Below are 27,440 nucleotides of genomic sequence, written 5' to 3'. Positions count from 1 at the left end.
TGTTAATCTGTTAATATGTCCGTATATTATTATGAAAATAATACAAATATAAAATGTTAAATCGTTATTTTTTTTTATCTGAATTTTAAATGCGTGCTCTTTTTTAATGATAGAAAAGTCTTAAAGTTAGATTTATTATTTATGTAGTGCTGTGAAGAAAAAGTACTCTTTTTTTTTTTTATCCATTATCACAAACTACTGTGTTTTCGATTACTTAATTTTTTAAAAAGCTAATCATACTTATTTTAATTAAAAACTTTTTTATAATAGCACATTATGATGGGACAAAATCTGCACTTGGACTTGAAATATTAAATCATTAGCAAAAATTTTAAATCTAAAATATATATTTTTTCGATAACATGACAACATTATAATAGTTAACGCATTTGTTATTAATTCAGTATATTTTCTTAGGCGAAGGGTACCTATTAATATACTTGCTCATATCATCTGGCTAGGACTAAAATTGAGGCTCCTGCAATGACCATTAAAAAAATGAGCCCTGTTAAAAAATAATTCAATGAGCTTCGCCTTTGTCTTATGGTATATGATACTTTTATCACAGTTTGTTCTTTTTATCACTCTACGACTTAACATCCATTCACTCCATGAAAACACAATTCTCTACAGTTTACATAATTTGGATAATATCATTTATTACACCTTTTTTTTTAATTCCAAGTATAGTATCTGTCACTTTTACATTGTTAGATTTGAGTGATAATATAACTAATACCGCAGAAGTAAAGTAGATTTTAATTTTTCAATAAGAACACACATTACTATTTTTTTGTTTTTAATTATAATCAGATTTGGAATATGTTTAAAGCTAAAATACAAATTGTAATTTAGAGGTGAATCAAAGAATCTGCCGGGCGGAGGTTATATGGCAATATCAAAATTAATGTCGACCTATCGTTGTCGACAATACCCAGCTTATACATAAAAATCTCCCCATAAATCACCTGGGGGATATTTTTAATGAATTTTCCGCAATCTTTTAGAATGAAAGCATCAAATATTAGATTTGTAAGCCGATACTCCTTCACACGAATCGTTTCTATTAACGCTGACACTAATCACTTAAAGATGGAATTTCGGAAAGTTGATGGTAATCAGCATTTATGTCTTACACTGTTATTGCAAACATCCATGATGTAGCACACAAATATAATTCATAAGTATATACATAGTCATATTCAAACATAGTCCTATTGTATCCAGTTATTTTTTCCAAAAATGCAAAATGGAAAAATAGCTTTACAGTATATGATCCTTTGACCACTCTAGTAGTTTTGTGTCTATTATTTCTGTGTTTTACATGTCAAATAAGCCTGCTTTAGATTTGCTTTATCATTCCTAAAATTGTGTTTAAGAAGTTCAGTTTCACTTTTGCTTCAGATAAATACTCAACAACTAAATTCAAACCAAATGACACACATCAATCGATTCACCTCACTCATTTTCCAGAGTTAGCTCAACGAATGAATGACAACCTAAACTAATCCAATCTACCCTTATGGTGAATTTTTGCATTTAGGTTAACAATATACATATGTATCTCCGATTGCTTGCCTTGAAGTTAGATCATTGGGATCTCTAACCAGCCATCCTAACAGCTAAGTGTACATTGTTGTCATTTTCTGAAGTTGAGTGATGTAGTTTATGTTTACATTTTTACATCAAGGTGCGACCAAGAATTGGAGGCTGTCTCATCGCGTATGACATTGGTCATGATTTTTACCTCCCTTTCATGCATAACCAATTGGCACGCGACCAGAATGTGGGGGGAAAATAAGTAATAGGAGGGAAATTTTATTTTTGACACACTTATTTGAAGCGGTCACGAACATAATAACAAATTTTTTCCAAGGACGATAAAAATTGATTTGGGCTGTAAATTGCACCGACGTTTTTTTTTTGCTGTTAATCCAAAATTATTATTCTTTTTTTAAACTGTATTTTATAATTGGTAAATGCATTGATCGTGCTCTTTAAATATTTTTTTAACAATTAAATCATTGCAACGCATCTAAAATGGAACCTTATGTTTATACTGGAAGATGTTCTTCACACTGTAAAGAAGAAAAAAAATCTGGAAAACTTTGAGGTAAAACGTATTCTTCACGGTTCTTCTGCCTTATTGTAAAACGTTGTCCTTCCAGTTCTTCTGGTTATTGTAAAACGTAGTCTCTACAGTTCGATTATATTTGTACAATGAATTGTACGGGGAAGATCAGCGAGGAAAATTTACGAGAAAAGTAGTCTAAGATAATAAAGGTTGACGGTATCTTCCTTCTTATCTCCCATGACACTAAGACCAGTTTTTTTAAACATATTTAATCTAATTTGAACACTTTTCATACTATAAGATGTGGATGGGGTGCAGTTGTACCTGCTATGTTTGGTACCTATTACATAACCCTTCAATATTTACGTTTTGTACGAAATACATTTATCAATGGTGGAAAAATAGAGTTTTAATTTTGAAATCGAACAAATTCTTATAACACCTTGATGAGGAATTTAGAGCTTGACCATTTTTTTGTGTGACTTTTAATATATTTTTTGAAACATTAATAAGTAGAAGGAAAAAAAAGTTATTTTGATTCTAATTCATTCAAATATTAAAACACTATCTTTGCTACCATTGGAAAAATATTTTCTGAAACGACGAAAATTCTTTTTTCAATTTTTCTATAATTAAATTTTTGTAATCAGCTGATAATGTATAAGACTAGGCCTTGTATGTAATATCTGGAGTTTGCAGGAAAAGTATAAAATATTAAATTTTTTACATACTTTACCTAGGGATTGTAAACAGTTATAAATGCTCCTTAAGCAAAGATTAGTATGATTTGGGATATAAGCCACGAAGAGAAAACAAGAGTATATTACAATTTCTTCCCATTCTTTTTTGCTAAAAAATATAACTGAGTTGATTACCTAACAAAAATTACTTTTTCTTCTATAATTCAATAAATCAGTGAAGAAAAATTATATTTCCTTAATTAAACAAATCTATTTTTTTTGAAAGATGAATTATACCTTAATTGGAATAGTTGGTTATGATTGTTTCCAATTAAGAAAAACAGTGTAAGAAATGCTGTTCATTGGTCATTTTATCTTTTTAAAAGAATAAATCAGTGTAGAGCACAGAATTTCAGAACCCAATTAGCTCCACAGAACCTGCAGCAGAGGTTGTCAAAAATTTCAGCAATTTTAATATTTCTATAACGTGTCATAATAATTCTACAATTACAAAATAATTTTGCCCAAATTTTTCTGAAAAGCTATGAAAATAAGACAATACCTTAAAAAATTTACCTATAAAGAATTTACCAATGAGATCTACCCAAGAAATGTTATTTATTGTACTGTAATTCAAGTCTGTTACTTATTTTAAATTTACACATTGTTCTATGTCATAAAACTGAAAATTAAAGTTTACGAACTAAAACAGCAGCAGAAACGCTGATAGTTTCACTCAAGAGTGTATCGGAATTGCGCAATGCGTATGAGATCCCACAAAATTTTAAAAAATATTATAGGGTCCTAAAATCCTGCACGGAGAAAAAAATTCTGATAAAATAACCGTTCTGTTTTGGTTATGATACTTCTCGTAAAAAAAACAACAACATAATTTTGGGTAATAAAGCCAAAATATGCGGTATTTAAACAATTCACTTGGTAATTTTTTGGTTTATATGGTAACAGTTTGTCAAAGATTCTGATTTTCAAAATTATAGTTTGTATAACCACATATTTAGTAATGAATAAAAAAATGAAAAGTAAATGTAACTGAATAAATGTTTTTTATGCCATTCTCCATGATACCATGATAAATTTAACAAACTTTACCACATTTTCACATTTTATGACACATTATAAAGCCATATTTTATTGATCATTTTACCAAAATCATTATAAAAATTATTGGTGTCACCATAAAGCTAGAAGCACTGTAAATTTCCCCATATTCTTGTAGTTTTGAGCAAATTTTTCTCAGTATGGTGTATAGAATACCGGTCTGGTATACAGTACATACTGGTATACAGTCTGGTATAAGCCTTTACATTAAGAAAAAAAATATTTTCAAGAATACAAAGCAAGTTTATACCTGGCAACATCCCACACGTCCCTGCTAGGTTATTAATTATTAGACCAGTTATTTCGGAAAAAATATTTCTTACTTTTTAAAGAAAATAACATAAAATATGAACCAAACCAAAAACTTACTTTCAACTCATATTAATGAATAATAATAACACTAATTCATGTTTTGTGGTTTATCATTTCGCATTAAAAACAATGTCTGAGTGAAATATTTCACTATTTCATGCATTGCTGGCCGAATTTCGGCATTGTTTAGAAAACCAATTTTCCCGTTAACTTATACATTTGTTATAAATCATTTTCAGTTTTTAACCAGCAATAAATATTCATCCCAATTCCTTCTGCAAAAGGAATTAATTTTAACTAAACATTTCAGAAAGTTGAAAATCAATTTTGTCCTGTTTGATTTGGCTCATAAGCATTCAGGTTATAAAAAAAAAAACATACCCTTTTCTGTTATTTTGTATTTCAAAGAGTTCCAAATCGTTTGATTCTTTTAAAGATCATTATCGTTTTATTCGCGTCGTTTGCTTTTCATGTTTTGCGGTAATGTTCAATCGAGACTCGACGCCAATTTAAAATTTAACTGACAACTCCTCTGATTCTGTCAAAGTTTAGGATAAATCGGAGTAGGAACTACAGGAATATTTTCTTCGTTAGGAAGCACATTAATGTTTAATGTACCGTAACAGTCAGTAAATGTAATCTTGATCGATAACGAGGTTATAGAGTACATCGTTTTAATTATTCCTTCGTTGTTTTGTTCTTTTGACGCTTTTAAATTATTTAATACATAAAGTTCTGAAATGGAGTCCAGTTTAGCTACTATACTGTAACTTTGAAATATTACTTAAACATTTTATATAAATTAAATTTCAAATATTAATACAATATTTTTGGTATAATTTACTATGATTCGTTGAAATAAGTATAATCATTCTCTCATTTGGTATTGATGTTTTCATGCAATGCGTTTTAAATTTGCAATATAAAACCTTTTATTAACTAATGTTATATTACAAACATTTATTCAATGCAATGTAAAACATTTCTTTAACCAATCTATTTCAATATAAAAATACATTTAAAAATGACAATCATCATCATCATCATCATCAATGGCTCGACAGCCCAGGGTGGGCCTTGGCCTTCTCAAGAAGTTTTTCCCAGGCTGACCTTTTTTTGCTAATGTTTTTCAACTTTTAGTTTTTAAGACCAAAATGACAATCACACCTTAATAATTTATTCTTTATTTATTTTTATAATTTTGAAGAAAAAAATTTTTAAAAAAATGTAGAACAATTATTAGTATTTAAATAGTAAACGAATTTATTTTAAGTATAATTAGAACTCTCACTTAAGTTTAAGAACTTGGATGTTACTGATTAGTTGAACTTTATAATATTGAAATATTCATATTTAGTAACGTAATATAATGCTTTTAAAGAAATTTTTGCTTTATTGTAAAAATTGTCTTTGATAGCTGCATACACATCTTAGTAATTTCTGCCATCTTTTATATTTTCTGTTTTAAACTGGCAATCAAACTAGTAAAAAAGTAATCTATTTCAAAAACCAAATAAGTGACAATTGATTTTAATAATTTAAATTGAATTGAAGAAAAAATATCTCCCCACAAAAAGTTAGATCAAAGCATAAAAGAAATCTTCAAAAAATTACTTTTACAATGCAAGGGGGGAGAACACTACCACCCTAAGTTGTTTTTCATAAAATTAGCACGATATACAGACTTGACTTAATACCTTTTTTTTTTACTTGAACAGTATGCAATGGCATTTAATAAGCAAACTTATATATTTCCGTGAAACATATATGTAAATCAATGAACAAGTGATATAGTGCTATGTAAATCTTCACACATAGTATTCTTAGTTTCAGTTCAAAATATTGCTTAAAAATCTATATTTCACAATTCCATCTACAAATGTCGTTATTCAGTATATACTAATTGTGAATGTATAATTAGGATTTTTGTTTTCGTTGTTTTCCCCCTCACAAGCCGCTATTATTTCAAGCTGTTCGGCTTATTAAAAGTTTACTAAAGATTGTTACCCTAACAAACAAAAAAGAGTTATTCCAATAATATCATTATTTTGTTTCGTTCCTGTTCTCGGGGTAAAACCGGGTATTAACCGGTTTCCCCCCCCCCTTGATGTGAGTCTATGCTGGGCCAAGGAAAGCTACAGTGCAGGGGGAGAAGAAGATAACTGGGTTACATATAAGATATTCCACTTTTTTTACTAGTATTTACTTACTAGCATTTCGAAATTTCCCTTATAGTTAACATGCGAACCCGGAGTTTTCACAATTGTGTGGTTATACTGGAGGTGACTTGACTTCTCCTAAAAAAAAAATTTTTTCTCACAAAAATAGTAGTGCTTTTATGATTTTTTTTAGGAATTTAGGGATAATTTAACTGCAACAAGCCTTCCAATATTAGCTACCCGGTCTTTACGCCCATTTTCACCTAAATTATACTTAGAAAAAATGATATTTAGCAAAAACACTTTATTGAACATTTACCAATTAATTGTCCGTACTTTCTGAATATTGGTGAGAAACACTGTCCGAATACTAATACAGTTGAGAAATATTGACATTTTGAAAACTATTTCAGACATGGACGAAAGTGAATGTTGACATTCAAAAGAGAATCTGAACACTTTTCAGAAGTCGGTTTTCAGAATTACCTAAGTTGTAACTCAATTTATATTTAAAAAAAAAAATAATAATTGCATATCCCTTATATTATGGCTTAAGGAAGTGTATGAGAATTTAAAATTACCAACCAAAAAAAAAAATAGAAAATATTTAAATGGTGAAAAAAAGATAAGTATGAATCAGTAAGTTCTGAATTGATAGATATTTCCGTTGATTTTATTTTACACAATTATTTACTACATTTCATTATATTAAACTTTTAATTAAAAAACGGTTTTATTTATGTTAATTATTAACAGCTGTATAACGTTTGCTTTAAGGAAATATACGTGGAGAAAAAAATTCTTACAAAATTGCCGAACTGCATAGCAATAACATTACTAGTTAAAAAATTAGTATTAAAAACCAAAAAATACTGTATTTAAACCAATTATTTAGTAATTTTTCCATTCATATAGTAACGATTTGCTGGAGATTCTGGTTTTCAAAGTTATAGTTCTTATTGCTACTCTTTTTACAAAAAATACGAAACTGAAAAATAAATTTAGCTGAATAAGTAGCTTTTATGCTATACTCTAAGGTATCATGATGAAATTTACCAAATTTTCAATGTGCAATGTGATAAAACCATATTTTATTCATAAATTTATCCCCCAGAAGAAAAATCCTTACCAAAGCGTTTAGGTAAAAATTACCGAGCTTTATGGTGTTCCCATAGAGGCAGAAACGCGTTAAAATTTTCCATATTCTGGTAGTTTTGACCATACTTTTTGTTCTCAGGGCAGAATTAAGAAAAAAATAAATAAATTCAAAGGAGAGAAAAGATAAATGTATGAATTTCGCATTCATTAACTTCGAAATGGGAGTATTTTACCATGATTAAAGGTCCAGTATTCATAAAAATGTAACACAGACATTGATATTTTTCAAGTAGTTTTTTTTTTTTTATAAACTTATAATTTTTAAACTTCTTTTATCATTACCCATTGCAATGAACACGAAACATTCAATTCTTCTTTTTCTTACTTTAAATTTTCAATTATACATACATGCATTTTGTTAATATAAAAATTAATGATCTTTAATTATCTATGTATATATCTGAAATAAACTAAAATTGAGCATAACAATTTACAAAGTGTTAAGCGATCGAGTCGCATGAATACCTTTTAGGAAAAAAAGAAAGAAAGAAAAACACCGAACTAAAAAGAACAACAAATGCTATCTGATATTCATCTCATCAGTGCCTTTATAACCGACCGATTCGCAACGCATCATATCCCCTTCGTTTCATCCATTAAAATCCTGCGTTGGCCCGCAGCGCCATTTTATTATCTCACCAATTTTCCGTTTTATTTAATATTTTCTTTATTTCTATGCAATCTCTTTTGTTTTACGTAGAGAGAAGGAATGAAAAAAAGTGTTTTTCTTTTTATTGTTGTTGTTAGAAAAGAGATCGTTTGCTAAGAACAGTTGCAACCAAATCCGCTCGTCTGCACGCCACGGAATGTTCTTTTCGAACTATTCTTTGTCTGCATGTGGAAAACTTTTTCCCATATTTGAGAAGTACTACTTTGGAATATTTTGTAACTGTATTTAAGAATATTTATTGTTTACCATCCAAGAAAGACTTCATATTTTTATAACATTTTTTATAGAAAGTTATTGGATTAAATTTTTTTGAACATTTAAACAGGTAAGATGGGTTTTTGAAAATGTTTACTTTTAATTTTCTAATTTCCAAATTAATAGTGTACTTACGCATTAAATTATATTCTTCTGCTGTATTAGATTAATACGATGTGTAAAAAGTTATAATATGCAATGTTGTGAGAATCAGAATGTAATTATTGATTCTCTCAAAATTCTATATTAAAGCAATTAACAATCAATATATTTCATTTTTTTTTTTAGCAAAAAAAGCAATTTTGGAAATTTTAAAAACATTACAAAAAAAATAACATTACCGTTACTTTTACAATTTATTGAAAAAGTATTTATTATTTTGAAACTAAATTTTTTATACTTTTAATATTGTTTAAATACAATAATTTGGAAAATTTTCAAAAATAGTAATTTAATATCAAATTTTCAAAGAAAGTCAAAATTCAAGAGAAAATTGTTTTTAGCGAAGTTGTTTCGATTTTTGTTGTTTAGAATTAAATTTTTAATTAAAGTTTAGTTTAATTAAAGTTTAGTTAAAGTATTAGTTTTTAATTAAATTTTTTTGTTATTGTGTATTTATAACCATTCTTTGATTTTACAAAAAACCCTCAAATATTTATTTTAAATTTGACCCTTTTATAGTTTATATTTATCTATTAACTCTTGTATCGAAAATTATAGTGATTGTTTGATAAAAACTTAATCAAAATTAATGAGTCATGTTAAAGTGATCAGAAATCACTCTTCTAGTTAGTCTCTTCAGTCGCGTTAAAATACTTACAAATTTGAAAAGTGTTCACTCACTTTGATCAAAAATTATGATATTTTATCATAAGGAAAAAATTCATAGCTATGATAATTAAAGAATAGATAAATAAAACAGGTGTTGGATATTCCATACAGTACTGATATTTAAGATAAATATTTTCTTCGAACATTCTATAAAAAGAATAAAAATATTTTGCGATACGCCATGAATGCTTGTAACAATTGAATAATTAATTATTTATTATTTCGATTAGTAACAAGAATGTATAAGAATTTTCATGTTTTAGAGTTCATTTTTTTTTTTGTAAAAATTTATAGTTTAATTTGCTTTCGAATCTAATATTCTGTTTATGTTTGGTTTATCTTTTTATTATTTTAAATGATTTTTTTGTCTTTATATGTATAAATGTTAATAATTAAATAATTGATCTACCATTGTTTACATTTTAAAAAAAAAAAACGAATTGTCCCGTTTGATTAATATTATTTTAAATTATAATTGCATGTTGGAATATAGAAAAATTAATTGTTAACGCAAATAAATGTTTTAACATCTTAAGGGAATAAATTGTTTATTAAAATTAAATGTGCTCCCTTATGTTAATTCAAAAGATTTAATTTTTAAAACTATGTTATTTATTTCTTAGTGTAATTATTTAATTTCTATCTCGTTAAGCTATTTTTTTTTTCTTCAAAATATCCAAATTAGTAGAGTTTCGCTATATAACTACTTCATCTCGAAAACTTTCTAATATTTAAATAAATATTTTAAATTAATCATTCAGCAGGACTCGACAAAAAAATTTTAAGCATTTTTTAGGAATTCATCTAAATTAGAGAAAGTTATAAAATGATATCATAAGATGTGAGTTTTATTTTAAAAAAATACACCACAAATAGACTGAAAAAAACAGAAACTCATTCCTACTAATAATATAATATAATATAATATAATATAATATAATATAATATAATATAATATAATATAATATAATATAATATAATATAATATAATGTAATGTAATGTAATGTAATGTAATGTAATGTAATGTAATGTAACGTAACGTAACGTAACGTAACGTAATGTAATGTAATGTAATGTAATGTAATGTAATATAATATAAATATGATACAATACACGTTATACGATTCAGAATGTGAATATATAGAAACCATTTTTCACGAAAATACTTCATCAGTTGCTCTATTTAAAGAATATTATTTAATTAAACATAAAATTGCTTATTTTAGTAAATGGTGTATGTTTAATTCATAGCTCAACTATTTCCTAAGATACTTTTATATTGTCCATTGATATTTTTAACTTTTAAACATTTTTTTAGAATTTATTTCCTTAATGAAAATGGAATTTATTTCCTAATGAAGTATAAATAATATCCATGCCTCAAACGGCCCCCTTTCATGAGAAATATAAATAATAATTATTTATTTATATAGTGTACTAATTTAAATATAATGTCAGTTTATTGATGTAGATGTTCTACAAACGTATCTCATCAAATAATCTTTCAATCATATATTATAATTAAGAAAACGCATCATTTTCTAAACTCATTCCTTACTAAAATTTTACTGTTTCTCATAATTTTCAGTCAATTTAATTTTGAAACCATTTTCACTTCCTTGATTATTTAAAAAAAAGTAGCTTTAATTTAATTTTCAACAGATATTCTTTAAATAATGAATATAATCCTACACTGAGAAAAAGTATCGCCAAAACTACTCAAATATGGTAAAATTTACCATGTTTTTGGCTCTATGAGAACACCAAGCACGGTAATTTTTACCAAAGCGCTTTGGTAATGCTTTTGGTAAAATTAACAATAAAATATGATTTTATAAAATACGATAAAATTCGGTAATTTTATAATGAAACCTTGGAGCATGGCTTAAAACCCTATTTATTCGGTTATATTTATTTTTCAGTTTTCTACTCTATACTAAATGTGCGGTAATAAAAATTACAATTTTGAAAATTACAATTTCCGCTTGATTTTTATGAGGTAGACATTTTTATGAGGAGAAATATTTATTTAGTCGTTTTTTAAATACAAAATAATAATAATAATAACTTTATATAAAAAACATAATACAATTTTTAAGTTTTTGGCGTTGGCAAAATTTTACGAATACTTAAAACGTATCTGTCAGGTTATCAATTTTAACTAATAGTATTTCATAAATTTTGATAACTAGTTACAATGTAATTAAAAGGGAAATTGAATTAGAAATATTATTAACTTACGGTACGTTAATTTTACCACAATTTGTTTTCCTTCAAAGCAATCTAAATTCCTTTTGATTTGGCTCTAGTCAAAATCAAATGGAATGAATACAATTCTACGCTTGATTTTTATGAGGAGAATTATTTGTTTAGCCGTTTTTTAAATATAAAAAAAATAATGATAACTTTGCATAATACAATTTTTAGGTTTTCGGCGTTGGCAAGATTTTAAGAATACTTAAAACGTATCTGTCAGTTTATCAATTTTAACTAATAGTATTTCATAAATTTTGATAACTAGTTATAATGTTATTAAAAGGGAAATTCAATTAGAAATATTATTAATTTACAGTACGGTAATTTTACCATAATTTGTTTTCCTTCAAAGCAATCTAAATTCCTTTTGATTTCAAATGGAATGGAAATTGATCAATCAAATGGAAATTCAAATGGAATGAATACAATTCTACGCTTGATTTTTATGAGGTGGATATTTTTATGAGGAGAATTATTTGTTTAGCCGTTTTTTAAATATAAAAAAATAATAATAACTTCGCATGAAAACGTAATACAATTTTTAGGTTTTCGGCTCTTGCAAGATTTTAAGAATACTTAAAATTTATCTGTCAGGATATCAATTTTAACTAATAGTACTTCTTAAATTTAGATAACTAGTTACAATGTTATTAAAAGGGAAATTATGAGAAATATTCATTACTTATTAAATGGATTCCAATATTAAGCTTAAAAATCATACAATAGTTCATATAATAGTACCGCTGTTACAAATGATATAAATCGTAGCCTATAAAAATGCGGAAAATATAATACATCTTTTATTAAAATTTTCATATATTGTAGGATTTATTTAAATTCAATTTTATTATCAAAAGTTGAAAAAGACATAATTTTATAGACATTTATTTTCTTTAATAAAAATATATGTGTGCATTGGTTTTAACTTAAATCACTATCAAGTGTTATCGCACTTAAGAAAAAATAATTCAAAGCGACATTATCTCCGTTTTTCCTCGGATAATTATTTTCTTCACGGGAAGCCAGAGAAGCGTGTGAAATACATTCCTCTTAGCAATTTTTGCCTCATCAAAAGCGAGAACTTGAATTTAGTGAACAAAGGCTCCAATAGTTTCTTTTAAAAGCCGTCTCTGTCAGTAATTGGATGAAATCATTCGAATCTCTGTAATTGACTCTAGGATGTAAAATATTTAAAAGCTTTTATCTCATTGAAAAGAATGTTTTAACACAAAAGCATTGGACATTAAGTAGGTTCTAGCTGTTTCACAAGGTACTTGATTTTAGCAATGAGCTTCAATTGGATAGGTAAATTCTAACAAATATCTCAGAAATATATTGGCGTGCATTTTTATACATTTGAATTGCTAATTTTAATAATATTCTAGATTTAAATTAATAATAATATACTTAAAATTCAATAAATACTTACAATTCTATGCATAATTCCGTGATGTTAACCAACGCAGATTTATTCATTATTTACTCTTTTTTCCAACCCATTTGAAGAATGGGTATTCCTTCATCAAGTAATGTAATAATTTAGACTAGTATTTCATGGTTTTAGAGTACTGTTTTTTTTAAAGAAATATTGGTTTAAGTTATCTTTAAAGCTTTTTCACAATTTGCAAACTCATACATAAATGTTACTTTTTCCTCAAAAAGTGCTTTTATTAAACTAAATATAATAAATAATAAAACTTATTTTAACTGCGAATAATACTATATATAAACAGCATTATTTAATCAGATAAAAATAATTTAATTTTGACTCTTACGAATTTCTTATTTTGTCTGTTCGAGATGCTTATGCATATATAGAGCATCAAATAAAATTAGAAAAAAAAGCAGAAGGTACATTCCTTAAAATGATTTGAGTATAATTAAGAAAGGGAATTTATTATAAAATGTCATATGCACTTTTGGTACTGCTTTTATATAGACTAAAAAAAAAACTCAGATAAAACAGATGATAGCAGCATTGTGCAACACGAGCAATGAAACCTTTGTATACTAAAGAGAGATTTTGTATAAGCATGAGCAAGCTTAAAAATTATGTTTATTACCAGAAGTATTTAATTGTGTTAAACTTAAATAGATTAGTATCCTACAATAAAAAGTGAAGAATGTAGAGCTAAATATCTATTACTTGACATAATGATTACGATTTGCCACGTTATTGCTGATTTTGATCTTTGACAATTTTTAGTTAGGTTATAATTGGGGTTGGAACTTAAAATCGAAATGTATGTGACAAAACTAAAACAATTAAGCGTTTGACAATGTTTAACTTAACTTAAAACGTTTAACTAAATAATTTTAAATGGTGTTTATTAAAAATTACAATAACAAAAATCCATTAAACTTGAAAATCATTTGTTGTTGTTTGTTCAGTAAACTTGTAGTCTGTACAACAAACAGTTTGTACGAAAATCAACAAGTATTTTTGGTGATACTATTGTTAGCATAATATATACAACAACTACATTGATAATCAAAATTTGAACAACATTGATAAACAAAATTTCCCTTTTCTTTCTTTCTACAGTGCCTAGCTGTTCTGATTGCCCATGCGTCAGATCCCAGACACCAGAGTGAACCAGGAGTATCAGCGGTTCTACCTCCCACTGGACCTGCAGCGACCCGCACTGTTCGTAGGTGCACTTGCCGAACGCCTATGTCAAATCTGAGGCCGTCACATAGAAGAACAGTAAGGACAATTTTTATTTTTTTGCATTAATGTTACACTGAGTCATAGGGGATATAGCGTTCGCCTTTCAATGGGGTGCCACAGGTTCGAATACCAGTGGTGGCTAGTTGAGGCAAATTCTGCTCCCGGCGCGCACCAACCACGTTGACGTAAAATACCTCCTGTAATAGACGAAGCATGGGCTAGAATTCACTTACCGTCGAGCAAAGCAAAAAAAAAGTTTTCGCGGTTTTCTAAGCCGTGTAACGCAAATGCGGGTTACTTCCTTCATAAATCCTCTACGAAGGCTAGTTTGTCCCAATGCTGGATCCAGGAGTTTTATTGTCTTCTGAGTTGGGCATAAAATTACAAGGCTACGGAGTTGAACATTATAGTCGTAAACTCAGAATTGGATCGGTGTTCGACAGCGGTTATAAAATAAAATATAATGCTGTGTTGACTAAGGTCCTATTGCGAATTTAGATCGGGGGTGACACTAAAAGAAAATTCTAGCAAATTAATGAAAATTATAAAAAGCATTTTTAATTAGCAGCTACGTCTGTAAAACTTTAGATTTTTATTTTAAATAATATATTGCTTATTTCAAGTAGGTACAAGATTTTAATTTTCCTAAAAGTCCCCTTATAGTTTCTTTTCTTTTGCCCCTTATAGCAAATTATGTAAAAAAAAATGCATCATTTGTTATAAGGGAGCAAATACTATAAGGGAACGATTACTTTATTAAAAAGCATTATAAATTAATATTATATTTTAGTTTTTTTTATCTGTATAATGCAGAGTGTTCCGTAATCACCACCCTTCACCAATTAAAGAAGTATATGCGTCATGCATATTCATTTTTAAATTAGAAAGAAACAAACACGTGATCGAAATCTCCCAAATCAAAAGTGAGGAGGACAGTGTTAAAGATATCAAAACCATCTTCATGTAAGGATGAAACATTGATCGTTTTTCAAATCTTCTTGCGATCCAGCTTTAATTTTTTTAGTCCCTTATTCTATAATAATTTTAGTTCTCTAATAATGTTAAATTCCGATAAATTCGGTTTTTACTTATTAGTTATTAATTTCTCCATTAATATTTTTATTTTTTCTTATTAACTTCACTTTTGAGAATTATTCTGAAAATATATATTTAAGTAGGTTATCAAGAAACATTCGTTGTATGATAATTTTTATAGTTATGCAACCGGGATATTATTGTTATTGTAAGCTTTTTTTTCTATACACTTGTTTGATTTTTTTAAAATTGAATTTGTTTTTAAAAGATTAATTTTGCATTAATGCACAGTGTATTATTGAATATAATACTTAATTATTGTTATTAATTCAATAATTTCAGATGTTAATAAAATAATTATTGCTCCTCTCAATTTCTTTTTTCAAAAATTAACTTAGAATATATAATTATTTTGATTAAAAAATAAGCACTGTAGCTTAATAAATAGTTATTGCACTTCATAAAGAAATCATGAAATTCAGAATGAATTAAGAAATCATGAAATCTAGAATGAATTAGGAAATCTAGAATGAATTAAGAATCGTTTCACAATCATAATTTGTTTATTTTATAAATAATTAATATATTTGTTCTAATTTGTAAATTAAAAAATAGGCTTTATAATGAGCAGTTTGTATTGAAAAATTAAATCATTGTCTTGCAGTAAATACTTGTTGCATTTCTTATCAAATTGGGGAAAAAAACATACTAGTTTACGAAACTCAGTATCATTCTACCAGATTACGTTTTTTTCGTTTTTCTTTGAAATAATGTTACTTATACTGTTGCCGTGGTTGTTTTCATAGTTCTAGCTTTTTTGAATTTCGTGACCTCTGCAAGTTGTAGGTGAAATTTACGAGGCGTCCGTAAAAAAAACTCTTCTAATGCCTACTATCATGACGTCATAGATCTCGTAAATTTTGCCACATTTCCCCGAAATACATAACAGCGGCTGAAATAAAACCACGCGAATTTCTCCTCCATTGTATTGGGTTCCTTCCAAACAGTTCCAATTCCCCCATTTAGATTGGAATTTCCACTTATTGATTGGTTATAACAAAAGGTGAAGGGAATTGGTTAAAGTTCAGTTCTGTTTTCCAATGAATTATACAGAAAAAAAAAATATGTATTGAAACAGCAATTTATTGTTTTCTATTTCTTTTTAAAATTCCTCTTTCGTCGAAAAAAGAAATGTCAATAAATTATAATTTTGTTTATAGCAGTTTAAATTTCATGTACTAGTCTTGTTTTTGTTGGAATTGTTTAAATATTTTTGAACTCATGGTGGGGCGATCCGTTAAAGCGAGGTTCATACATTTTGCAGAAAGTCTCATCCGATCCGATAGAAAGATCGATCAAGTATACAAATCGGAATGGATTTTAAACCACTTCGATGTAGTGTAGAATCCACTAAAATAAAAAATAATTGCAACTTCAAAAAAAAAAAAAAAATGCCTACTTAAGGTTGAAATAATTTCATATTATTATTGTAGAAGTATTTAAGCCCTTTTTTTTTAAATAAAATTCTAATAACTTGTAATTTTTTAAACAAATAAAAAGTTATTTTTGAAAAAAATCCATATCTTAGTTTATAAGAATAAATAAATAGGTATAAAACCTTAAACAATATATATATATATATATATATATATATATATATATATATATATATATATATATATATATATATATATATATATATATATATATATATATATATATATATATATATATATATATATATATATATATATATATATATATATATATATATATATATATATATATATATATATATATATATATATATATATATATATATATATATATATATATATATATATATATATATATATATATATATATATTTATATATATATATATATTAAATTATAAAAATTTACAAGCAGTTGAGAAAACAGCTTAAAAAACTCTTAATTTAGAAAAGTTAAAAAATTTTACATGATACTTTATCCTCTTCGCTGTTACTAAAGCCTATAATTCACTTTTTTTACATGGATATATTTTCCCATTTCTAAGGATTGGTATACAATTTTCTATCACTGTGTTGTTTTGGTTACGTTTTTTGTTCTTTCATACATGAACTAAATTGCAAACTTTATGCATTTATTTCACAATTCATTCACAAGAGATATTACCCCATAGCGCTTCATTTTCTCGTAACGGAGTAAATTTTTCTTCTTTTACCCTTGAAACCTCTTTTTATTCTCTAACATGTGTGGAGGGGTGGCTAAAACGTATATTGCTGCATTTGCAGACGATAGGAATGTGCTCTTTTGTTCTTTTTCTCTCTCTTTCTTTCTCTTCTCTTCGAAGAAAACTGTCATGAAATACAGTAATAGTGGAATTCTAAGTTTAATCGATTTATTCTGTGAATTTTTCTAGTGAAACGGGTTTACAATACTTCTTTTTGTTTACCTAATAACTTTTTGTTTCTGATTTTTACTTTTTATTGTTTTACAACTAGAAGAGCTTCTAACTTTAGAATTATCCTTTACACAGCTTAGTTTAAAATACAAGTGAAAAAACGTGTTAAATCTAAAACTGGAGAACATGTTGCTGTCGTGTGCAAGTAAAGATTATAAATTTGTCATGACAGTTATTTAAAATATGACGAGTTTAATAAAAAGAAGACTTACTACTGAAGCTTTTACTTACTTTAATCCCCAAACTTACTGACATGTTCTCCTCAAAAATAAGTCTTTAAAATAATATGGCTTTTAACGGAGACTCATAGACGACTTCTCAGTGGTTCTAAATTAAATAAAACTGACTATTTTCTAAACAATAAATAATGCTAAGGCTTTTCTAAATAATGAATAATTTTCTGAATAATAAAGCCAAAGCTTTTTCTAAAATAAAGCTGATCCATGTCTTGACTGTATTTAAAATACGATGATTTTAATAAAAAGAAAACTTCTGTGTTAAATATTGAAATTCTTACTTATTTTCATCGCTAAACTTACTAACATGTTGTCCACAGAAGTATTTCTTTAAAATAATATGGCTTTCAACGGAAACTCATAGACGACTTCTAAGCGGTTTCATATAAAATAAAGCTGATAGTTTTCAAATTTACTAAAATACCGCTTAACATGTTTCTTTACTAAGCTATGTCTGAAAATAAAAAAAGTAATGTTTTTGATGGAGGAATCGTTCACAAATTCGTAGCGACTTTATACATTATAAAGCTGATTATTTTTAAATGCACTAAAATAACATGTAATATGTTCTTCTGATAAACTAAGTCTTTAAAATACACTCTATAACAAAAAAATTGACGCACCAAGAAAGAGCTGTCCGATTGAAACGAAAATTAGTGGATAGGAAGACAATGTACAGAATAGTAAATGATTAAAATTTTAGAACAATTGAATAATTTATAGCAGAGTTACAGTAACAAGTTCAATAAGGTGTTGACCCACCTCTAGCCTGGATGCAAGGTGCCACACGGCGTGGCTTAGACTGATAAAGCTCCTGGATGGTCTCTTGCGGTATTTCCTGCCAAATTTGATCCAATTGTCAAACGAGGTCATCAACATTCCGTGCCAGATGCAATCGCCTTCCCATCATATCCCAGACATGTTCGATGGGAGAGAGGTCTGGTGATCTGGCAGGCCAAGGAAGAGTTTGACAAGCTTGCGGACAGTTCATAGTAACACGTGCCGTATGTGGTCTGGCATTGCCCTGCTGAAAAACCTGCCCAGGGCGCTGCAAAAGGAACGGTGGCAAAACAGGTCTTTGGATGTTGTCGACGTACCGCTGTGCAGTAAGTGTACCTCTAATGACGACCAAAGGGGTCCGGCTGTCAAAGGAAATGGCACCCCAGACCATAATGCCTTGTTGAGGGCCGTAGTGGCGTGCAATAGTGAAGGCAGGATCCCCCCTCTGCCCTGTGCGTCTCCAAACGCGTCTTCGATGATAGTCAGGTCACAGTTGGAAGCGGAATTCGTCGCTCAAGACTATACGTCCCCAGTCGGCATCATTCCAGCGTCGATTTTGCGCGTCTTGGTGCGTCGATTTTTTTTTGTTATAGAGTGTATAAGGTCTAAAATATAAGTCTTTTAAATATATTTAAATAAATAATATTACACAATTCTCGGTAATTCTATGGATTATGAAGCTATATATTCGAACTTGTTGAAATACCAAACATGTTTTTCGAGTTACTTCTACTACTCTATAATGTAATCAGATAAAGAGGTGAAGAGTCAGTAGTTCCAATGTCCGACTCCAGTCTAATTCGTTAATTAGTAAATGTCCGACTAGAGTCTAAATTCAATACCCACTGATAGCCTATAAGAAAGTTCACCGAATTTAAGAAAAATTAATAGTATTGCTAACAAATGTACAAGTATTACTAAGTAACTGTTAACTTCAAATTGTATACTTTTAATTTGTGAGCTCGGTTAGAATCATCGATCAGTTCAGAACAGAATTTGACTGACATACAAAACTGAACCTTTCAGTTTCAAGTTTTTTTTATATTCTTTTTTGGTCTAGAAGGCGATTAATAGAAAGGTTTTTTATGTTTTGTTTATCAAAGTAACACATTTTGCTCTTTGTAAAAATTTAAAGCTCGTTCTTTAAATAGTTTGATCAATTTCCCTTGTTCTTTTTCAATAGTTCATGAAACATAGGCTTAAACACTTTCAAAGGTAATGAACTAATTTCATAATTAATAAAAAATTTATTCATGATATAATTATAAATAACATAATAATTCATAATATAATTTATTTATATAATTATAAATATTTTTCTGAATAATATTTATAATATTGAAGACCTCTTTTCTTCTTTTAATTTTCCAAATTTTAATTTTCCAAAGTTAAAAGAACTAAGTCTAACTTTTAAGAAGTACTATTCGGCATTACTAACATATTGAGCTGGTGACAAAATCATTCGCAGCCGAGCGAATATTTTCGAATCGGGCAAAATTTTCGCCTACACAGCTCCGATAATAATATTACAATAAAATTGCACTTAAAACTGAATTTGATAGATTTTTATCACTATATAAACTATAAAAGAAAATTTTACACTTTTTATGAGGCTGTTTTTTTTCCCGTTTATCTTTATATTTAACATAAATTTGATATCATATACTCTTATCTGTATTAAAATACATTTTATTGTGTGTCTTTATTTAAATAATATTAAAAATTATCTTCAAAATTAAATTCTTATCAAAATTTTATCCCCCAAATACTTTTACTTTGAATATTTTATAGATAAAACAAATGCTGTATACATAAAATTCAAATAACTTTTGATTAAAGAAGTATTTTTATCTCGGTAATTTCAAATTTAAGATAAACTCTCTAAACATGTTTTCAACTAAGAGATGGTTGCCAGAGAATTCAGAAATTTTATTTACAACAGGCTTATCAATTGTTTCTATTTAAAGTTATTTTCTTAAAATGCAGGATCTAGCCTCTTTACATCTTTGATTAAAAATGGCGATTTTATTTACTTTCCTACTTCTTTTTAGAACTCATAGAACAAAAGTTACTGTGAAAAAATAGCGATATATTGATCGAGAAAGAAAAACTCAGCGTTTGTTTTTTAATTAATGAAAAACTGCAATACAATTTGGAACAGTGCTATGGAAAGCAGAACTATATGTTTTTAAACTTTTAAATAAATTATATAAATATACCAGAAGTTATCAAGTCTACATTTTACATTTCCATAGGTTCCAGTATATGTTCTTTTAAGAAAGGGCATTAATACGAAATAAATATTAATTTTCTGCCTTTCATTAAAAGATCGACTTTAAATAAGATACCGTTTTATTTCGTAAGTGCATCTTATTTTCTGATTTTCATGAAGGGTTTTATTTTTATTTTTACGGTGATAACAAAAATTATACGTTAATATTTTTGATATTTTAATTTACCAAAGTTTATTCGCAATTATTCTTTATTATTCTTATTCTTACAATTATTCTTATTCTTTAAAAATATTAAGTGTTTACTTACACAAAATAATTCTTTCCAATAACTGTGAAATCAATATTTTTTATGATACATCCACAAAGAACCTTAATGAAAAAGTGTTGAAAACAGCAGCCATGCATCTACCATCTGTTATTGCAATCTGTTAAGCACATCTGTTAAGCCTACTTTTGTGTACACGCCATTTTGCGGTTTTCAGATGGATTATTTTTTCATAAGCGTTAAGAAAAATTGCTTTGTTAAAGCGAATCTATGCATTCGTACACATAATATTGCGTGGAAATAATACTTCATCTCAGAAATCGTTGAAATAACTAAGTTTTAACTTAAATAGTAATATTGAAGAAGTTTTAGTAATAGTAATTTAGTAAGAGTAGTATTAGTAGTGGTGGTAATAGTTATCTAGTAGTAAGAAGCAGTAATATCGAAAATTACATAGATTTATAGCGTGAGTATACTATCAAAAGTGACCTAATCAATATTTGGAAGAAATGCGATAATGTGCTAAGTCGATTAAAAATGTACTATTTTGGTCAAAAAACTAAAATCACTATGTGTAGCTTAAGACAGTGAACTATTTGGGCTATTTTTCTCAAAAAGGTGATAGACTCTTAAACGATAAGGCACATTACCTAATCCCCCCCCCCGATTATTGACTTAGAGTCACTTTTGGCTTAATACCCATTATATGTGTTCGTGGTGCCAAAACCATATTATAAATATTGCAGTGTAAAGGTATTAATTATGGAAACTGAGTATACAAACTTGCTTTAAAGCTTTTCAAAGAATTATGGTCTTGTTCTTTCCCTTCACTTTTTTAAAAGAACAAGGCGGGAAGTTTAATAACAATGTATTCAAAAGGTTTTTTAAATGAATAACAAGGAAGTGGATAAGCTTAAAAAATTTCATAATATAATTATTCAATATTCATTTAACCTTTAAATGGTAGTATGGCTAAACAATAGCAAAGCACCTGTTCAGCTGAAAGTCAAACAGTTTTTCACTTTTTTACTTCAAAAGGTATACGCCTAGAATAATGCATCTTTATAACTAATGGCTTTTATAACTTCTATATTATATATAATTTTTACATAAATTTAGTCATGATTTATAAAGGAAAAAAAAATTTTTTTTGACTCCCATGTTTACGTTTTAGCTACCACTTCTCGTGTTTAAAGCCTTTAAATTTCATCTATGTTATGCTTCATAGATTTGCGTTGAAGTAATTGCGCAATTTTTCAAATCTTTGAGTCTTGATAAATTTTCAATTGTATTTTTTTTTCCATTCCGTGTTTACTTGAAAGAACTCAATTGTTAACTTTTTTTTAAGATGTTCAAATTTATTACCCAAAACTTGTAACAAAGTTTAACTGCATCCAAATAAGAATTATTTCGCTTGATGTAAAATTGAAACACTGACATTTCCAAGCATTTGCGTTAGACCTATACTTCTTGATATCATAAATTACTGTTCCGTAGAATAAAAAATCGATAAATAGATAAAATAGCGACAGTTATTCCATTTCTTTTTAAAGAAAAGATAGTGTTACGTTTTCTATTTGGCTATGATAAAAAAATACTTTGCAGTAATGAAACGTCTTGAAATCGAGTGATTTGTGACGAAACTTGAAATCTCAAATTCATGACGAAAGCGTTTCCTCAACTCGAAACCTCATTGTAGTGTATGGCGACAGATGCTAGAATGACGAAACTAGAATGAAGAGAAGGCGATTGAAAATAAAGTAATAAAGTAAATACCAGGAAGATCCCGGGATCGAATTCCTCTTCAGGAATGGGTGCAATTTATTTTTTTGTTCTATATATAATTGTGTTGTTAGGGCGATCTGTATGGTTCTCGCGAAAAAGTGATTATTAGAAACAATTAAATACTTTAGGCACAACAATTTTATTTATTTATGTATTTATTTATTATTTCTATTATTAATTTTCTTGTAAGTAATAGAATGACGAAATATTTCTTTAATTTTGGCGAAATTCGTTTCCTCGAAGAAGTAATGATAGTTATTTCGTCAGTATGACGAAAAATTCGCTTGGAGCATATACCCTTAAACGGTTTCGTCAAAAAACGAACACAGTTTCATGATGTTTGATTATCCATTTTATACAGTGTGGTAAGAAATCAATTAAAAATATATTTGTTTCTAAAGGATTCTGACGGTTGTTCTTGCCAATCTACTGGATCAGAAGAAAGTTGTAGTCTTACAGACGATTATCCATCTGATACGACCACAAGCAGTACCCGTTCTTCGATTCAGGGACCTGGTCGTGGTGCACCCCACACCGTTTTGTCTGGCTGGAATTTCTACAGTTCCCATCATCAAAGCCGATCGCAACACTCTAATGGTCACCGCCATCACTCCCAAGAACGACACTGCAAAGCGAACAATCCCAATCACAGGTACAGGTAACGGGATAAATTTGTACAACCAGTTACTTTCCTTGAGTGTTTCAATTGTAATCTTCATGTTACTTTGAAATTACAGGAGATGCTCTAGTAGTTCCTCTACCCACTCTAAGCGCATGGACTCTGGATATAACGGTGGTACAGGAAGTATCCACGAAGGTAACACTCGACATAATTCCACAGATACGCTGAACACCTCCCAAGAACCATTCTTTCTTCACGAGCCAAACATGACCTCAGACGACAGAGTCAAGAAGTTGTTTGACAACAAAAACAAGAAGAACGTTAAAGAAGAAAATGGCACGACAGACAACACAGTAAACAATAACATAAACAATAATACCAACGCCGCTCAAATAGGTAAGTATAATTTTGCGCTTCTAAAATTAAAATGAAAAACTTGAATTTTTTTTCCACCATAATTTTTTTATTCAAAAATATTTTTTATTGCTAATCTTGAGAGTTTGAGAATATAGTATTCAAACTACAATATTTACTAGTACATGTGTAAATACGGTTAATTTTGAACGTTATTTTTAAATTGTTTTATCCTTGCATGATATTTGCAAAAAAAAGTAGAATGCGAATGTGTCCTGTTGTAAATTTCTAAAAGCCATTGTAGAAAGACAGCTTTTTCATAACTTTTGAAATTCATTTTTATGTTTAAATATGATTTAGATTGAGACAGCATTTGCAACACAAAGAGCTCATATCATTTTTAGTTACTTTACTACACTTGATTCTTTTTTTCCCCTTTTTTTCAAAAAAAAGAAAACTTAAGACGCAAGAAAGTGTCAGGTCATACGACCATCATTATCACTCGTACAAAATTTTTATTTAAGGACATGTTTTCTTTTGATCCGAGGCACTTAGATGTTTTCTGACCACAGTTTTGCCCTTCTTGTAAGGCTATCATTTCAGAACGCGTTTCCTTTCCGAGTCGTAATTTTTTTCATTTAATTTAGGCACAAAATATTTTTGTTTCAGTAGATACTAATGAATATATTGGATGGATGCTCTTGGTATATTTGATGCTATACTTATAACTTTAAACTTACATTCTCATTGTTTCATATTCTAGTGACAGTGGAGGTTCACCATTCTTCTGCTAGTGAGGATTCAAACAGCGTCTCTGACGTCAGTGATCCCATTCCAGACTACGATGATCAGGGGAGTCAGGCCAGCAGCACAGGTAACAACAACGGCACCCACCGTCACAAAAAGACCAGCAGAGAAGCCAGCAGCTTGAGCACAGATGAGGGCATCTACCACGAAGGAGACGACGACGTCGACGAGGAGGAGGATGAAGATGATCTGCATAGACTGGTTCCTCACCACCCAGAGGACGAAGAAGACGATGAGGACGAGCTGCATGACAATGAGGTCAGTTTCTCTCCTCACCACCAGGAGGATCTGGTGGCCATTCGGAACAAGAGGCCGCCCCCGGAACAGGATGGCCCCTACATCGGGGGCGGCAACCATGCGCACGTGTCTCGGAGAGCATCCAATCCCGTCGATGCAACTCATGAAGACAGCAAGAGAGCGACGGTGATGGAAAACAACAACAACAATCTGTCGAAAGAGAATGGAACCCAGAGATCGCCAGAAAAGAAGAACGTCAAGCATACCAATTCGTCACCGGTACATCAGGTTACCACTCTGCCAGTGACGAAGAAATCTTTGGAAAATGCATCTTACCAACCTCCCCCGCCACCACCTCCTCTACCTACGAAGAAAATAGAAGAGAGTAAACCTGTTGCTAGGCCTCCATCGCCTCCTCCTATGCCCAAAATCGAAACAGATATTAATAGATCAAGAGCCCCTATACCCCCTCCACCACCACCAGATCTACCCATAAAAATCAGATCATCAGACAGCACCACAGACGACGATTTGGCCTCACAAAAATCAGATGAATCTTCAGTGGATGGTAGTGAAGGCAAAAGGTATGTTAAAGCTGCAACAGCAAGAAGGAACAGTCACCAAAGAACTCTACCTTTCATTCCTCCGCAATTCAGCTTTCCTCCAGACACGAACGAGAATATCCGTCCATCGGAATATCTCAGACAAGCTAAGAGTTCCGGATCCAAAAGCTCAACACTTAAATCGAATTCCACCCTTCACAGGGCAGTGTCTATGGGTGAACTAGCAGTGTCTGCCAAACCTGAAAAAATATCGTATGGTAGCAGAACGGAGAGTCACGAGACTTTGTTGGAAAGCGACTCTCGATCTTTTACCCAAAGTCCTGTCAATAACAGAGATGATATAAGGCCGCATGCACCTTTGACCAACAGTAACAGTAATACGCCTCTTTTCAATATAACGGTAGAGCAACTACAGACTGTTCACCTCAAGAAAACAGATAAGCCATCTACTCCTGGTATGCTTTCGATTTTGATGTTTTTTAATTAAAAGTATTTATCAGCATAATAGGAATTAGATTTCACTAATCAAATCAATTATTATATATTAGTATAATTATTAGTATAATCAATAGTATAATTATTATTATACTATTGTTACAGAAAATACACAATGGCTATCTTTTATTTTAAATCAAGTGCCTGGATTTTAGTTTTAATGAAACTCTATGTATTGCAGTGATAAATTTTAAATACCTTTATTTCTACGTTTAAAGTTTTGATAGCTCGTCTTTAGAGAGATTTTGCAAAGCATTTCCTATTTTCCTTTGACTTTAATCTTACTTTCTAGCCCCCCTGATGCTATTTGAGCATCACAGCGCACACGCGAAAATTTCTCAAAAATTCTCAGCATCGATAAGGGATAGAAAATAAGGTTAACGTTGTGTAAGTAACTAAGAGATGATAAATGGTATGCAAAATTTCTCTATTGATGATTACTGTGCCTTGAATTTGATAATAACCTCAGTCAGATGAAATAATTTTGTAAAATGTAATCAGTTACTATTAATTTAAATGCCAAGGAATGTATTCGCAATTTCGCAATATATATCAAAAAGTGACAAAGGTTATAGTCAAATTATTATAATCTTAATGAATAGAAAAAATTACTCAATAACTTAATGAATGTAATAATATTAATTCTTAACTAAATTTAAATATTAGTTTAAACATTATGAAAAAACAAAAAGTGAAAGAAATAAATTAGAATTTTTGACAATAAAAAAGTTACTATAAAAATATAAACTACGTTAAGGGTTACACTTTTTATAATTTTAGTACTTTTAAACGTTTATAAATATTAAAATATATATTACACAAATATAAAGTATTTCTTTAAACCTTCATTCACTATTTTTATGAAAACTCCTTCTGCGATACTTCGTATTTTGAGAGCAACTTACTGACAACGTAAGAAACTATTAACATTATCTCTTAGATACCTTAAAATGTACACAATCTAATCTATTCTTCACATATGGCTTTTTCCACATTGTGAAGTTGAAATTTCTATCCATTCGCGCAATAATCATTTCCTTGAATTATCTGAAAACATTTTGTGCTAACACGCGACTTTTTTTAATCCCTGTGGGTGCTAAAAGTCTTTTTTTTTTCTCGATGCTATCAAATTATGTTGATTTAAGTAAGTGTTTATATATAACTTTATTTCGCTTTATATGTTTCAGTTGTGTACCATTTTTTATATAGCTGCACATTTCTTTTTTGAACTAAAGATTTTATTCCGGAGATATAGGCACTGTTTAAATTTAACTGCATAAAATAAATTTTCATAATATTATCACATCAGCAATCATCATTTAGCTTCAATTTGTATAATTATACATAATTATGATGCTATTTATTATTAGTAATTAATAAAAATTATAATTAA

At 28.8% G+C, this 27,440-nt stretch overlaps 1 protein-coding gene across 6 annotated transcripts in view; it reads left to right on the top strand.

The window, feature by feature from the left end:
* The window catches only part of f (espin protein forked), a 274,759-nt gene that overhangs the window by 239,007 nt on the left and 8,312 nt on the right, over nucleotides 1–27,440 (top strand). For all 6 annotated transcript variants that reach the window (XM_043049623.3, XM_043049573.2, XM_043049683.2 and 3 more), the window contains 4 exons: nucleotides 14,061–14,222; nucleotides 23,371–23,621; nucleotides 23,707–23,987; nucleotides 24,709–26,007. In XM_043049623.3, the coding sequence (XP_042905557.2) occupies nucleotides 14,061–14,222; nucleotides 23,371–23,621; nucleotides 23,707–23,987; nucleotides 24,709–26,007 (1,993 nt within the window). The remainder of the gene's footprint in view (nucleotides 1–14,060; nucleotides 14,223–23,370; nucleotides 23,622–23,706; nucleotides 23,988–24,708; nucleotides 26,008–27,440) is intronic.

Source organism: Parasteatoda tepidariorum, chromosome 1 (genome assembly GCF_982258835.1).
Source record: "Parasteatoda tepidariorum strain Cologne lab strain chromosome 1, Ptep-v5.0, whole genome shotgun sequence".
Lineage (NCBI taxonomy): Eukaryota > Metazoa > Arthropoda > Arachnida > Araneae > Theridiidae > Parasteatoda > Parasteatoda tepidariorum.
The sequence above is the reverse complement of the archived record's forward strand: the minus strand, read 5'-3'. Positions and strand labels throughout refer to the sequence as shown.